The 17,489-nt window shown below is 32.8% G+C and overlaps 1 protein-coding gene across 1 annotated transcript in view; it reads left to right on the forward strand.

The window, feature by feature from the left end:
- The window catches only part of LOC129227236 (ras-related C3 botulinum toxin substrate 1-like), a 56,740-nt gene extending 41,254 nt beyond the window's left edge, over nt 1-15,486 (forward strand). Inside the window, 2 exon segments of the mRNA XM_054861746.1 lie at nt 1,834-1,896; nt 11,641-15,486. Coding sequence (XP_054717721.1) covers nt 1,834-1,896; nt 11,641-11,931 — 354 coding nt within the window. The 3' untranslated portion in view covers nt 11,932-15,486.
- Nucleotides 15,487-17,489: the final 2,003 nt, after the last annotated feature.

The raw sequence follows: 17,489 nt of genomic DNA on the forward strand, positions 1-17,489 counted from the left end.
GAGAAGCAGTCGATAGATTCACTTGAAATTTTTACACAACATTGCTTTTGTGTTGAAGAGTGTCCATAAAGACTTTTGTCTCCAAAATGCTTAGCATTTCGTACGGATTAATTAAAAACCTTTATGTCTAGCCATGGGTGGATTTATGGGGGGGGCAGAGGGGGGCAATGCCCCCCCAGTTTTGGAAGGACTTCATGTAGTAACAACACATCTTCCAAAAATGTTTTTAAAAAAAATCATTATTTTTTCGTTTTTGAATAGTTCAGAAGAGCATGGGTGGATTTATGGGGGGGGGACAATGCCCCCCAGTTTTGGGAGGAGTTTATATAGTAACAACCTATCTTCCAAAATATTATAACAAAAAAAATCATGATTTTTCTTTTTTGAATAAGAAATTAAAGTTTATTTTTTCTTTTAAACTTAAAATAGCCATTTCTTACAAAGTTTGAACAATACTGTACAACTGTATAATCTACTACTCAATTTCAGAGACTGGAAAGTGCAAATTATTGATAGGTTCTAAAATCCCTGAAAAGAATTAGCACAGTATAACCTACCAGGGCTCTTGAGCCAAAAACCCAATCTAACTAACCAAACCTTGAAAGTAATTAGACAAGTCTTTGAAACTCCTAAGCAAAGTGTGCTCCAATTTTATTTCTTATCAAGTGTATAAATTAAGAACTGTTCAGTATGTTACTCTCTTAATACCTATTCTCTAAATCTGTGCACCATTTCTTGCAAAGTATTAACTTGCATCACAAAGCACTTTTAAAGCGTAAAACTTAAAAAAAAATTATTTGCCTATTATTTCCAATTAACCCTTATAAGACTTCAAAATGCAGAATTTTATATCCATTTTAGATAATTTCCTCCGGGGGAGTAACCCCTGGGCCCCCTAAAACTGGAGATATCCTATATCCCACTTAAAAGGGAGCACTGCGTTACTCTCTTAATACCAGCTCCCTCTCTTTTAAGGTCAATTTAAAAAGGACAGCATGATTACACACAGTAATGAAAACGACACATAAAAAAGTAAAGAATGACTTTTGCATCACAGAAAACAGACAAAAACATGGGAGAGGGGGGGAGGGCAATTAAAAATGTTGCTCCAAAAAAAAAAAATTCTGCCCCCCCCCCCCCCCCAGGAACTTAGTCCTAAATCCGCCTATATGTCTAGCTAATGGTTTATGTTTTTTTTTTAACTGAATGTTAAGCAAGAACTGAAGTAAATATGTGTTTTGTTGCCAAAGGACAATAAGAAATTCAGCACTTTCAATCATATATAAACAAGAGATGATGTCTGTTTGTAATGTGATTTCAAGAGATCCTGTAGTACTATAGAGTTTGGAAATCCCTTTCTTACTCTATGTATCGCACCTACAGTTTTGAAATTCGATAAAAAATTAAATTGTACTAGGCTAAACTCAACTGAAAAACTGAGCTATTGACCATAATGTTGTTAGTGCACATTCAGAGACCACAAGTTTAAAAAGTACTTTTCAGACTGAACTTACGGCTATCTTTCTATATTGAAAGGAAGGTTGTATTATTACCAAGAACAGGCTTTGTAGGTAGGAACTGTTATCTGTTCTGAAACGGGAGCTTTTGTAATAGGAGAATGTAGTTGATTTTTCTCAAATTTAAATATATATTTTTATTAAATTCCTTTTTTTTTACGTAGGGTAAATTTTTTGTTTTGTTCCAACTGTAATGTATCTTTTTATTTAAAATTCTCTTTTCTGGAGGATTAGGGATAAGAGACTTTGTTCATGATAAATGTATAAAATAATGGATAAAGCATTCATTCTATCTAATTCTGTTCTATATTTTTAGGATGTATTTCTAATTTGCTTTTCACTAGTAAATCCAGCATCATTTGAAAATGTCAGGGCAAAGGTATGCTATTTGAGCTAATATTTATTATACATCAAGTGATTTATTTCTTAAAATTAAGAATTTTGCATTGATTTTTTTCCTTTTATTTATGTATATTTACTAATTTTGCTTTGCTTGGAACTCTTGGTCTTGTACAATCGTTACTAGTGGTGCAACAAATATTCAGCCTATTTGGTGCCCCCGCCGAATATTCAGTATCAGTCAAACACCTAGTTTATCATTCGACCTTGGGCGAAAACTGCAAAAAATTTATTTTCACACATGGAAAGTTTTGTACATTTTTATTTATTCTTATTTGCTATATTTTTGGCAATTGGAAATTATTTTAACACATGCTACATCAGATTAGCTTTTTTTATTTTATTTTTTTTTTTTAATTATTGGGTGAGTGCAAAAGTTCGTGCGGAGTTTGAAAGAAAGTCATACAGTGATTAGGCAAGCAAAACTCTTTATTCAATCAATGATATATTCTCCATCGTTGTCTATAATCTTCTTCCAACGTTCTGGCAGCATACGGATGCCCCGATCATAAAAACTGTGTGGTTTAGATTTGAAGAACGAAGACACGACGTTTTGTAAGGCATTCAAAGAGTCAAGTTTTTTTCCATTTAAATGATTTTGCAATGACCGGAATAAGTGATAATCCGATGGTGCGATATCAGGAGAATATGGTGGATGAGTTAGGACATCCCATTTCAGGCTGTTCAGTTTGTGTAGCGTCTGTCTTGAAACGTGTGGTCTAGCGTTATCTTGATGAAAGACTACGAGCCATTCCATTTCAGATCAGGCAGGGTCTGTCACATGACCATCACCGATTTTTTTTGAAAAAATTACAGTAGTTACAACTAAGGGACATATGAAATATACCAAAAGGATTTTGCAAGAAAATTTTTTTTTCTTCAGTTATAGCCTATTAAAATTCTGCACAAAATCCGCCATTTTGGAAAAAACCGACAAAACACTCCATTTCAAATGGACATTATTTCAAAAGTATTTAACCTATTTGAATAATTCTTTTTTCTAAAAATAAATAAGGACCCATATATCCTCCAGACATCGTTTTTAAAAGTTTAGTTAGGTTTTTTGATAAAGAAAAAAAATCATTTTTGTCGCGAAAAAACTGCATTTTTACCGATTTTATGATTTTTTTTCTCCATGAAAAAAAAGTTTTTTTTTACTAAACGGAGATGGCAGTCTAAAGCCCTTATATGATAGTTTCATAACATATTTTATTATAATCCTTGGATGCATACAGCCTCGGAAATAAAATTTGAAATTTTAAAAATTTTCAAAAATTAGCGATTTTTGAAGTGATTTTACTCAAAAAACCCATTTTTTAAAAATCTAAAAATGGGCTCATTTGAACCCCATATAATGCTTAACAAGTGGGTAGACACCGCATCCCGTATTTTTTCCCACAAAATGTTTTATGATTTTTTGAAAGTGACCTTATCGCCCATGGCATGCATGTAAAATAAAAATTTCTAATAATTTCAGTCACTGAAAATCTGATGAAATCAATGCCTAATAGCTACAATAATGGTGCACTTTATCAGCAACAAATAAAATTTTACTGACTTTTAATAATGTAGCAGTATCAAACCGCTTCTGATGACCCAGTCAATTCGTCTTTTTGTACTTCGTTATATGAATATATTTTTCTGCTGATTAGCGCCTAATTGTTATGGGAGCTGAGATCCCATACTTTCTTATTTGTTTCATTCAAATTTTTGTATTTTTGACCGAATTCAGGCCACTTAAGCATTAAAATAAGTTCTGAAGACTTGTTAAAAAAAATGTATTCAAAAATGAAACTCTGAATGTATTCATTTTTTTTTTTTAATACAATTGATTCAAAAATGAGTAAATGTGGCATCAAATACAAACATACGAGAAATACGAGTCATGAAATGAGTACATGTGTTTCTCAAAATTGAACTTTATTGATTCGGAGCTATATTGAGTAATGAAAGTATTCAAAAATGAGTAAATTTTCATTATTTTTGAATACCCATTTTTAACAGTGTATAGGGATCCTGACCTTCTTTTGTTAGAAATTGGATCCCTGGCTATACTAGCTACCTTTGGTGAGATCTGTTTGGTTACCTCAACTTACAACCATGTACAATTAATTATTTCTCTCATAAAACAGTGGGCTTTTTAAATTCTTAAACTACAAGTGAGTTTTGCGGTATGAATTTAGTATACATATTCATACGTATAAAAGTAATCATACTAGGTAGGATCCAAAAATTATGTGACAACATTCGCCAATGTCAAACCAAAGCACGAAATTAAAATTAATCGTTTTAAATGCATTGTATTGTTCTTCCCTTTGATGGTTTCCCCTGTCGCGTAATTGAGTTGAAGAGAAAGAGAATTGAAAGAGAAAAAATATGATTCGTTGCTGCATATGAAAGTAACGGTGAATGCATAGCTTTGGAGACAAAATAAAGTAATATTTATTTAAAAAAAAGAAAAAAATATATAGATTTTTACTGTTACTGATAAAGTACATCATTATCGTAGCTATTAGTCATTAATATAATCACCAAAGGTTCTTCTATCTAAAGGCTACACACAGAGTCTTACAAAAAGACGAATTGACTAGGTCATCAACAGCGGTTTGTTGCTGATATATTATTAAAAGTTAGTAAGATTTTAGTTGTTTCTGATAAAGGGCACCTTTATTGTAGTTATTAGGCATTAATATAACCAGAATTTTAATTACTGAAATTATTAGACATTTTTATTTTACATGCATGCCATGGGCAATAAGGTCACTTTCAAAAAATCATAAAACATTTTATGGGAAAAAATACGGGATGCGGTGTCTACCCACTTGTTAAGCATTACAGTGAAATCCCGTTACAACGAACTCCGAGGGACCGACAAAATATTTCGTTGTAACGAAATATTCGTTGTAACGGAATTTACTTAAAATTTTCTTTATTTTTGTAAAAGTGTTAGTTTTGCAACTCTGTACTCTAATATAATTAAATCTGCAATATTTATCGTAACTAACGATCGCAAATTTTATCAAACACATTATTTATTCTGAAAAAACAAAGAGTAAAATATTTTTTAACACTGACCTTTTATTTATCGGTTGTCTTTACAAAAAATCTGTTATTTTTTTTTGCACGAGAGATTTCGTCCCAGAGGACACTACAAAAGATTCCAGTTTATGAATGTGGGAAAAAATTGAGTCGGGTACATCGCTCTGAGACGAAACAAATTGCTTTACTTTTGAAAGGAATTCAATAGCCTGAGTTGCGGTGACGTTTGGGTCAGCACACGCTGTATCTTCATTCTCACTTTCTTCACTTAGTTCACCATTTAATTTAGAGTTTTTAATGGAATCGATGATTTCCTGGTCAGTAATTTCGGCACAGGTCATTAAACCATCATCTGCTGTTATAAAATCGTCCAGTCGGACATCATCGGGGACAGAAGGACGAGCCTTGACAGAGCTCCATAGATCCTTTAAATCGGATTAGTCAGCTTCTACGGAATTCTCATCTCCCTCGCATAGCTGCGCATGACGCCAACAATTGACAATTGTATTTTCGCTAATTTCGTTCCACGATCCAGCAATCATCTCTATGGCTTCTTTGACGTTCGGCTTTCTTCCACTGTCATTTTCGATGCCCAAAAGAATGTGCCTTAACAAAAGTGATCGGTAGCGAGCCTTAACAGCTCTGATAATGCCTTGATCAAGTGGTTGAAGAACGGAGGTGCAGTTAGGCGGGAAGTACTCCACACGAACAAAATCTAAATTAGGAAGATCATTGTGGGCGGTGCAATTATCGATAAGAAGGAGTACTTTTCTGTTTTGTTTTTTCATATCCTTGTCAAAATTAAGTAACCAATCATTAAAAAGGCGTTGCGTCATCCAAGATTTCTTATTTGCCCTGTATTCGCAAGGTAAAGAATGACAGTTTTTAAAACATCGAGGCTTTGCTGACTTACCGATGATTAAAATTTTTCGTTTCTCTGTCCTGATTCATTACAGCAGAAGAGAGCTGTTAATCTTTGCTTCGAAGATTTACCGCCGACACATTTATCTGCTTTAAATGTCAATGTTTTTTGCGGCTCAAGCTGATAAAAGATACCAGCTTCATCTGCATTGAACACACTGTCTGGACTGTAGTTTTCTATTAAAGCGGCTATTTCGCCAGACCTCCATTCACTTATTGATTGGGCAGGTGCATCACTTGCTTCTCCGCAAATTACTTTCGCAACTACACCATATCTGTCTCTGAAGCGATTCAACCAACCAATGCTTCCTTGAAAATTTTCCACTTCAAGCATTGCTGCAAAATGGCAAGCTTTCTCTCGTAGCAGTGGGCCGTTGATGGGAATGTTGCGCATCCAGGAACCACTGAAACACAGCAGAGTCAACATCTTGAAATCGAGCTGGCCGCATTCGCTTCCGACTCGGTCCAAGCAACGATGATTGCAATTGTGCTTCAATTTTCTTTCGCTCTTTTAAAAACGTAGATAAAGTTGACGGGGATATGCCCTACTTTTTCGCTGCCTCCGATTTCTTTAATCCATTATCCACTTCTATGATAATAGCCATCTTTTCTTTAAGAGAAAACTGCTTTCTTTTGAGAGTCGCCATTTTCACCAAAAAAACACTCCGTGACCCTTGGTCAGAATTTTAGTGATTCTAAACTAGACCACCCGTTGGCAATAAGAATGACGTATGCTTGTCTTCTCATCGCGCTGACGAATCAGGAGCCACTTTGTCCGATTTCTCTCTTCGCACCTTACAGACTGAATGCGTGAGTCACTGGCCACAAGAAAGTTGAAATCTTGCGGATTCCCCCCTGACAAATTCGTGGGGTACCATACAATAGCGCATGGCTAGACACTGGCTTTTGTTTGGCTTACGTTTCAGCATGAGTGGATTTCCACCTTGAATGGCTCTGTTTCAGAAGTACAAACGGAGTTTTCACGTTACGACTAACGAAAGTTGTTTTTTTATTTCCAAAAACAGCATTAAATGAAAAATATTCAAACTGATGCCAAGAAAAACCTTTCGTTGTAACGGATTTTTGTAAAAATTCTTTTCGCTATAACGAGATTTTTTTTACATTATCTTAATGGGGTTTTAAACGGGACCGAACGTTTTGTTCGTTGTAACGGATATTTCGTTGTATCGGTATTCGTTGTAACGGGATTTCACTGTATATGGGGTTCAAGTGAGCCAATTTTTAGATTTTTAAAAAATGGGTTTTTTGAGTAAAATCACTTCAAAAATCGCTAATTTTTGAAAATTTTCAAAATTTCAAATTTTATTTCCGAGGCTGTATGCATCCAAGAATTATAATAAAATATGTTATGAAACTATCATATAAGGGCTTTAGACTGCCATCTCCGTTTAGTAAAAAAAAACTTTTTTTTCATGGAGAAAAAAAATCATAAAATCGGTAAAAATGCAGTTTTTTCGCGACAAAAATAATTTTTTTTCTTTATCAAAAAACCTAACTAAACTTTCAAAAACGATGTCTATAGGATATATGGGTCCTTATTTATTTTTAGAAAAAAGAATTATTCAAATAGGTTAAATACTTTTGAAGTAATGTCCATTTGAAATGGAGTGTTTTGCCGTTTTTTTCCAAAATGGCGGATTTTGTACAGAATTTTAATAGGCTGTAACTAAAGAAAAAAAAATTTTCTTGCAAAATCCTTTTGGGATATTTCATATGTCCCTTAGTTGTAACTACTGTATTTTTTTCAAAAAAATCGGTGATGGTCATATGACACTTTTCATACCTGCCTGCCTGATTTGAAATGGAATGACTCCTACGCCTTTGCGATTTGACAAACTCGGACATTTCTGTTTGATTTCTCAGTTCAGATTAGTTAATTGACGACAGTACTTGCCCGAATCAATCGTTTGGCCGGCGGGGAGAAACTCAAAATAAATTATACCCTTGCAATCCCACCAAACACAGAGCATCACCTTCATCGGGTGCAAACTGGCCTTTGCCATTGCGTCACCATGTTCACCTGCCTGTTTCCATGTGCGTTTGCGCTGAACGTTGTTGTACAGGACCCATTTTTCATCGCCCATCACTAATCGATCCAAAAACCGCTCGTTTTTGAGCCGCCCGAGTAAAGATACGGCAGCAGAAATTCGCTGGATTTTGTTGCTCTCGGTCAACAAATGGGGCACCCATATATCGAGCTTTAAATCAAATCCAATTTTTTTTAAACGCCAAAAAGCGGTTGATCGGTCAACGTTAAGTGCTGTAGCAATTTCCTCTGTTGAAATTCGCGGAGTATTCTGAACTAAAGAACGCAAAACGTCGTCATCAATGTCGGAAGGTCGACCTGAGCGTGGCTCGTCTTCTAGCTTAAAATCTCCGCAACGAAATTTTGCGAACCATTTTTCCACAGTTCGTTTAGCTGGTGCTTGATCTTGATAAACGTCTTGAATGTTTTTTACGGCTGCTGCATTGTTTATTCCCTTCTGAAACTCATAAAGCATAACATGCCGTAAATGCACTTTATCAACGGTCATTTTAAAAGTAATCTTTCTCGAAGCAGTTTGTATCTGCACAAATTATTTTGATTGGAATGAAAGCTGCACATGTCACCTTTCCAACGATCTGACTTACGTAGATAGTGGTATTAATGACAACACATTACGCCCGTTCTAACGCCATCTATTGCAACTCCGCACGAACTTTTGCACTCACCCAATACTAAAATTTATTACTTTCGTTTTGTTTAATCATATACTTATTTTTGTAAGCATCCTGGTTTGAAATAGTTAATTCCTACTAATTTTGGGTTGAGGAAAACGAATATGCTAGTGGAATTTTTTTAATTAGCTCTTGTGTTCAAGATACATAAAAGCTCACTGAAGAATTGTGCACAGCAACCACACATTGATTTAAAGGTAATGTTAAATAGGAAAAAAAATCCCAAACAATACTTATTTTTGGAAAGTAGTGGTTGCTTTTGGCTTATTGCTGTTTGGCTAAAAGTTTCATTTTCGATTGCTTTTTGTACGTCAAAGAAAGACAATCTCTTGTTATAGTTCAGCAGCGTTTGGTGAGCATTAACTTTGCCCAATGACCCTGATATCTGCTTTCCATTGTAAAGATAGCTTGGCAAAACCTATCCTAATGCTCACTGCTCATAGCTTTAGTTTTTAAACCAAATATCCTGGAAGAAGTGAACAAAATAGTCTCAGCGACACACCATTTATCAATGGTCACATAACTTCTGTAGGGATTGCTTGACCAATTGTTTTTTGTTCTCGTCTTCTCTGCTGCTTATAAATACTTGTAATACACCCTTAAAGGCTTCCTGTGTGTTTTTTTTTCTCTCCTCACATTTTTTTTAAAAAAATTTCAAAAATTTTATTTCATAACTGCGCGTATTTGAAGGGCGCTAAAAATTCTCTCCTTAACCTTAGCTTCAATATATCTTGGAAATTTCCACTTAAGGTATTGGAAAATTGTCTTTGTTCATAACTTTCACAAAACACTTGATTATTCCCAGCAGCATGAGCATGGGTGGAAGCAGGATCTGATTTTGGGCATTTCTCTTCCCTGAATTTAAGTTTTTTGAAGTCCATTTCGGTTCTATGTAGTGATATTTTCTATCCCAACCAGGGGTCGAAGTTTAGAAGACGATCAGTCCCCTGGGGGATGTTTCTATCTGCCAGGAAGAAAGAGCATTAGTGAGATTTCACAACCCTGGTTGGCTCTGTATCTTGAAAACTAGAGCTAATCTCAACTTTTAATGGTGATTTTAGTGTTTAGCAAGGCAAAACACTTCGGAAATAGCTATTTTGAGCCAGATGCATTTTTGGTGTTGACTAGTGTTATTAGCTGATTTTTGGCTGTTACAGATTTTTTAGAAAAATTTAAATTTAAGCAATTGAGCACCTTATTGTTTGTATTTTAAAGATAAAGTCAAATTATATAATTTTCAAAAGTTGAATTTATAAGTTCATCATTTTCTTCATGTCTACTAAAATAATTAAGGTATGTAATAGAGGTGATTGTGTATTGGTTATTCATGCCTTTACTTCCCTATCTCTGATGTCACCTTTTACTTCAAATGTTCAAAATTACTGCAGTAGAAGTTCGTTATAACGTACAGAAAATGCAATTTTTTTTCCATTATATTTTGCGTTATTGCGTATTTATATGTTTGCATTAAATGAATCCCCAAAGCAGAATACTACTAAATGTAGGACGAACATCGCAGAATAGATGCATGAGCTGCAGAACATTTCTGTTCAAATGTGAGAGGAAAACTCTGACAAATTTTCTGCCGAAATTCTACATATTTATGTGAAATTTCTGCAGAAACTACAGATTTTCTGCAAATATCTTCCAACTCAAGGTAAAATTTTGCAGATTTCTTTAAATTAGAAGAAAATTTAAAACTCTCGGATATTACGACAATTTGGCGAAAAGCTCGCGAAAAATGTTGCATACGATAAGTCCTCTGCAGGAACTTTAGATTTGTTTTGAACTTCGAGAAATGAGTTTGTGCAAAATTCTATCTTGAGTTGGAAGATATTTACAGAAAATTAGCAGTTTCTGCTGATTTTTTGCAGAAATTTCATATTCTAAATCTGAAAAGACTCTGATTTTCCTAATGATTTTAGTTCCCCTTTTCCTTATTTTTCCAATCGATCTTCATCCACTGCAATTTCCTCCATAAACGAATGATTTGGAAACATGCCAACATTGAAACATGTCCATCGCTGAAAATTGCATGTCTTGTTTGAGATTTTAATTCTTTTGCATCTGAAAATAGTTCAATTATTTAAGAAGTTTTGAAGTGTTTTATTATTTGCTTCCTTAACTCGACTCATTTTATTTATTATTTTAGTAATTTATTTATTAACATTATTTTAATTGCTCCTTCATGCCATGTAAAATTAACCAAAAAAACGTGGTTTGACACCTAGCTTTGAATTTTTATGCAATTTGGTATCTTTGCTCTTTCTATCAATTTTAGAAAGCATATATAATATTTTTGGAAAATCTCAATTGGTTTAAGTTCCACAGAAATGCACAGCAACAGTGAAGTTTTAAACCTACTGTGTGAAACCATTTTGATTTGCAGCTCCCGATTTGAGGAAGAGATCACGTTGATTGCTTGTGTATACAATGCTTGAAGTACTTGCATAACAATTTTGGTCAAATGATTTAACGTTACAGAACATCGTCAAGTACTCTGCTTTCGGAAAAGAGATCTGCAAACAATGTTTTTAGTACAAATTTATGATACTGCCTTGAGAAAAAAAAAAAATTCCTTGGAAAGAGCTTGAATTTTTTCTCCCTGAAGGGTATGAACCCAAACTGAACAAGTGCAAAAAAAAAGCTGAAATTTTTGGAAATTTCTGGATTGCTATAGCCAAGTCTCTAGCATTTAGTGATTGTTACAAGTTTTTGAAAATACATGAACGACATGGGGCTTCAGTTGGAACCATTTAAAAGGTTTGCTACAACCAGGGGATCGTTATATCCCAGGTTCACTATAGCTTGTGGGGATTATAAAACATCCTAATTAAGCATTCTCTTTAAAAAAAAAAAAAAAAAAAAAAAAAAAAAACTTTCAAATTTGCTTGAATATGATTTGCATTTTTCTTGAAATTTACAAAATAAAAGAAACATGCATTGTAGAAAATATTATATGGTAGAAATTGTATAAGCAGTTCCTTTTGTTGCTTTATTTCTCATGCGTACTTTACTGTTTCAGTGGTATCCTGAAGTTAGTCATCATTGCCCTAACACACCAATAATCCTTGTTGGGACCAAGTTGGATTTAAGGGAAGACAAAGAAACTATAGAAAAATTAAAAGAAAGAAAACTTGCACCTATCACTTACCCTCAAGGACTAGCAATGGCCAAAGAAATTGGTGCCGTAAAATATCTTGAATGTTCAGCTCTTACCCAGAAAGGCCTAAAAAATGTGTTCGATGAAGCAATCCGTGCTGTTCTTTGTCCACAGCCCAAACCAAAAAAGAGGAAGCACTGTCGATTACTCTAACCATAAATATTCTGTTCCATTGTTTCCTGCCGTTAAAAAAAGGCTGCGCAGCGCAACACCAATGGCTATGAAACAAAATGCTGCCAATATTATGTTGTTAAGGCTTGTTTAACTATATTTTTACAATCATTATGTAAATGAAAATTTCAGATTTGTTAACTCTTATGTATATTTGCATATATTTTGTGTAGAGACTCTGTGCACTTTGATAAAATGCATTATCATAATAGTTGGTTTAAATAAAATGCAGTATTCCTGAAGCAAACCATGTTTGAAGTATTGCATGTTGCAATTGCTTTTTGTTGGTGCTTCTAAATCCTAATAGTTGCAGGATTATGTTGATTAGCTGGTAAAGTATAAATTTTCAAGTTGTATTTTGATAAGTAGTTTTTAATTGTTAACAAAATATTTGAAAAGTGGATGTAAGCTGTAATATATTTTTATCACAAAGCATCTTAATATATTCATCCCAACATTTTACATAATTCAACTGAGGGAACTGTTTTTGTTAATTAAATTTGTCTACCTTTTGAGAAAATGTAATTAGTTCTAATTTGCTCATTTATTGCTTAATGAACGATCAAACAATTTTATATTTCATGAAGTTCATTATATCTTGTAAATAAATTCCAAGCCTGTATAAATCTTTTATTATAGTATTTTTGTTCTTAAAAATGTGTGTTGGAACTTCTAACGTGATTTTTGTTGTGTTCTGGAAAAATCATTTATTTTCAGAAATTGCATAATCATATCAAAAATGCATTATTACTCAAATTTCTATGCTTAAGCTTGATTTACTGTATTACAATTCTGCCTAAGCATCAAATTTGGCACTTCAAAAAAAAAAAAAAAATTCAATTCTGATGTTTTTACATTTAATACAATGGTGTCTTAATACCTTGTACATTTTTTAAGCTAAATATGTAAAGAGTAAGTTGAGATTTTAGTATTGGGAAAACCTTTTAAACTGATTAATTATGAATTTGACAGGAAAATGTATTCCTTACTTCAAAAGATATGTATATAAAGGTTATAAAAATAAAAAATATGTAGTGTTTGCCAATATGTTTAATATGTTGACATAAATATAATTAAATTTACTAACTTTAATAAAACTGAATTGAGTTCTATTAGAGACAACTGTGAACATTTTTGAAAATAGGCTTGTGACTAAATTTCTCAAGTTTACATTAAAAAATTTTAAAACCTTTAATCAAGGTTCAAATTATATTTATTCTCTTTAATAAGTTGCCAGCGAATAAAATTATTTTCTTTTATGTTCAACTTAGTTATGTTATTGTATGAAATACAGTAAAACCCCTCAAATGCGGACACTAATGGGACAATTTTTTTTGTCCACAATAGAGGGGTGTCTGCAGGACAGGGATTTCATATTGTTATTCGCCTTGGAATCGGGGAATTAAAAATTGTCCGTATAAGAGGAGTGTCTGCACTTGAGAGGATGGGTGTTACTGTATATTGTTTCATATTGTAACATTTAAGCTTAGTTTTAACCTTGTTTTTGTTTGGTATACTTCTTATGAATTTAAATTAGGGTTACTGCTATCAGTTGCTCAAATCCTTCAAGAATTTTATTTTTCTTTTTTTTTTTTTGCATTTGGATGTAATGTTTTTAAACAAGCTGAAATAGTAAAGTAAAGAGTGATACTTTTCAAAAATAATTTTAATGATGAAACACCATTTTAAGCAAAAAACGTTAATTATTACACAGAATGTAAATCCAAAGCAGTTTAGTTTTTTTTTTTTTTTCGACATTAACTTCAAACTTTTGAAGTTGAGAAAAACCACTCTTCTCTCTCTTGTAATGCACAAGTCAGGTGATTCAAATAAAAATAGAAAGACTTCATTCTTATACCAGACTTTGTTGCTCCTGTTTTAAATAATTACATTTATAAAACTTGGCTTTTCTGTTTTTTTTTAAATTTAGATTCAAATTGTAAAACAATATAGAATATTTTCATTGCATTGCACTGCATTGCAAATGTTAGTTCAAATTTTCCCAGGCAAGACATAGATTTATATTTTGTGCATATTAATGTTTTGAAAACTGCTTATTTTCATTGTAGCCCATTGGTGATGCGATTTTAAAGACGAAAAAAAAAACTTTTTTACAAAACAAAAATAATAATAAAGAAGTCTGCATTTCTTACTCTCATGAAATTTCGAACTATGAAAAAGTCAGAAAATGGTGATTAACTTTTTAAATGTAATGATTAAACAGTTGAGGATTCTTCCTTTTTCCACTTGTTAATCCATTTCTAAAACAGATGTAGTGTTTGTAATAAAATTAATCTTCTTTATTTTTTATTAATATTTTAATATTATGAAAGGTTCATGTTCTAATTTATTTTGACTTTTATGTTGAAAATTGTTAAATACTAACTGAATATTTATCTATGTTATATTTTTTTTAAATAATTTTCATATCTCTGTGAGTTTTAATGCATGCCACTTGTTAATTCTGAACTAATTTGCATGACATTCTACTTACTTTCCCCTTCAGTTTCCTTATTTTAAGCAATCATTTCCTGCCCTTAAACTAGAAAATTTTATTTTCTTCAGCTTCAAAAAAAAATGCTATTCTTTATATGGCTTCTTGTAAAATCTGCACTAAATTTTATCAAAGTCATTTGCTTTACATGGAAAGCTAAGAGCTTTAAATGCTGATGCTCAAGTATGTTTTAACTTAACTATTAATTGATAGCTTGTCTTCCCCTCCTTGTTCTAAGTCTTTGCTTTGGCTCTCTCTCTCTTTTTCCTTAAAAGCATTTTAATATATTTTTAGGTCATTCAAAATAGTATTAACCTTGTTATTTCCTTTATGTTGAAGGTTTATAAGTTACATAATTATTTTAATGTAAGTCAGTGGTACCCAACCTACAAACCTTGGCCAGCAAAGCTGAACCGTGGGACCTGTTGTTCTATTCAACGCTACATATCGAAAACCAGTCAAAAATTTGGAAATCAAATTGATTTCTGAGAAACAGATGCAAATTTTGCATTAATAAATTAAGCAATGTGCAATAAAAGCAATTCTTGGTTTATTATTTTTTTTTCTTTTTCCATGTTACCTAGGAAAATTTCAAATACTTTTTATTTTATATGAGTTCTGTTCTGTCCAACTTGAATCATCTTGATGTGGGCCTCTGGTAAAGAAAAAGTTGGGCACCACTGATGCGTAATGTGTTCATAATTGCTTCTAATGAATTTTACTGTCCCATTGGAATGACATGTTTTAAAGTTGTGTCAGGAGAGTTGATTTTAATACTGAGCTTTACACATTTTACCATTTTATTAGAGCCAAAGCACTAACAAGTGCTAACCCATTTTGCTAATTAGCTGCCAGTCATGCACAATTGTTATGACTATAGCTAATGGTGTGTGAACCTGCTCTTTGGCAGCACAACAGGATTTTGCTAGATTGTATGTATGTTGTCTTCTGTTATTATTCAAATTTTATGTGCTCAGTTTATATGTAATTATGAGAATTGAATCATAGTTGTATTTGTTAAAGATGAAATAAATTGCCTTATCTTTTCCATATATTTGATTTTTCTTTTTCTGCATTTAAATCAAGAAGTATATTATTTATAATTTGATTTCAATTTCTAATTTACCCCCATATTATGCTATGCAATTAACAGAATATTGAAATGGAAAATATTTTAACCATTGTCTCAAAGTCATTGGCGTATGTTGTTCACCATATTAAAATAAAATGTCTCCAATCTACAAGGCCTGACTAACTAAAAGTGAAGCCAAAGGCCCACAATAATTTGGAGACCCTTTCTCTATTTTACCACTTTAAGTCGGTGGAAAATAATGTTGGAATTTTTCGGTGTGGAGTCTATAGGACCTCGAGGCCCAGTGCAGCTGCTGTTTGCACAAGCCTAGGGCAGCCGCTGCTTTTTTTCCCCATTCATTTCACAACTTAATACTTTTATAACACAATTAAATAGGAAAGAGCCTCTCACTCCTCTCTTAGAGACATATATTCAGAAAAAAAAGTAGGAAATTTACCAAGCAATTCCTTTTTCAGAATCTTTTTAGCTTCATTAGCCAGTTTATTTTTGGAGAAAAAAACTGGTAACTATATTTCACTTTGCATGAAACTCTCAAGAAATAAAGCTTTCCTACTCATACGAAACCAACTAAGAGAAACACTAATAAAGTATTAATCAAGTTTTTTGTAATTAATAAATTAATCTTTTATTATTTTCTTGAAAGTATGATTTCTTGATGCTATGCAGAATTTAAAAAAAAAAATGTGGCACCAGGCCCAGTTGACCTGTGCGGTAATTAGGCCCTGACTATCGGCTAGTATGAAACCCAATATACAGTGTGTAGATAAAAGTTTTGGTCAGGTTAAAGAAAAGGAGTTCATAAATTTCAGCTAAAGATGATTTGTACCATATCTTCCAGGACATAATCCACAAGCTGCAAGTGTTTGTATTAGCATCTTACTTTTGAGCAGTTTTTGGTGCCGACTTAAACTGACATCAGGTTGATTGTATAAGTTATCTTGCTAACACTTTTTTTACTTTTAATTCACGTCGTAGACTGCTGAAAAAAAAAATTTGCTTCTGGGTTGTAGTCTACAAGAAAGTGAGAAACAGTTTTCCCATAAGCAGGGGTGGAAAATCTGAGCCAATTATCAATGTCTGATACATCCTAATATAACTTCTGGTATGCATGCATCAATTTCCTTTAAAATTTTCACATGATATATTTTGTTTTACACATTAACACATTACTTTTAGGCCATCACTAATGTTTGTAAAAGAAGTACCTCTGGTACTGGGTTAAACTGAAACTAATCATAAGTTACACATGGACATTGCATGTTGTTAAATAAAATGCACTAAGTTTTGCAGGCCCGGCTCTTGGGGTAGGCGACCACCTAGGGCGGCACATTTTGAAATTTAAGCATTTTTTTAAAGTAGGAATATCTGTTTCAGCATGTGTGTGATTCACTGCTTCAAGGCAAAAAAAAGTTAAGAGTGTGTACCCAGTGCTTGGATATGCTAGTTTATGATAATTTAACTAAGCTTGGATATGATAATTTAACTAGAAATTAAATTTAATTTAAGAGGTGGTACATTGCGTGAAAAAAAGACTTCTGAAAATATTAATATCTGTTTCAATGTACTAGTTGCATTTTAAAAATATAATTTAAAGTGTACCAGTACTTGGATATGCTATGCGGTCCAGTTTGGAATTCAAGTAGAAACTTACTTTTAACTTTAAGCAGTTTACTGTCATTTTTATTTTTTTAATATATTATTTTATATTATTATTATTACTCTTTCATGGGGGGGGGCACTTGTCAATATCGCCTAGGGCGGCAGAACTACTAGAGCCGGCTCTGAAGTTTTGAGTACCTGATAAATACATTTCGGGCGCTTTTTTTTTTTTAATTTCAACGCTAGTTGTTGTCTTTGTCATCTGATAATAATACAAATATTTGTAATAAAAACTGTGAAACAACTAATTTAAGATAATTCAGTACGTGTTTGTGTTAGCATTTATCGTACACT

Source organism: Uloborus diversus, chromosome 8, assembly GCF_026930045.1.
Source record: "Uloborus diversus isolate 005 chromosome 8, Udiv.v.3.1, whole genome shotgun sequence".
NCBI lineage: Eukaryota > Metazoa > Arthropoda > Arachnida > Araneae > Uloboridae > Uloborus > Uloborus diversus.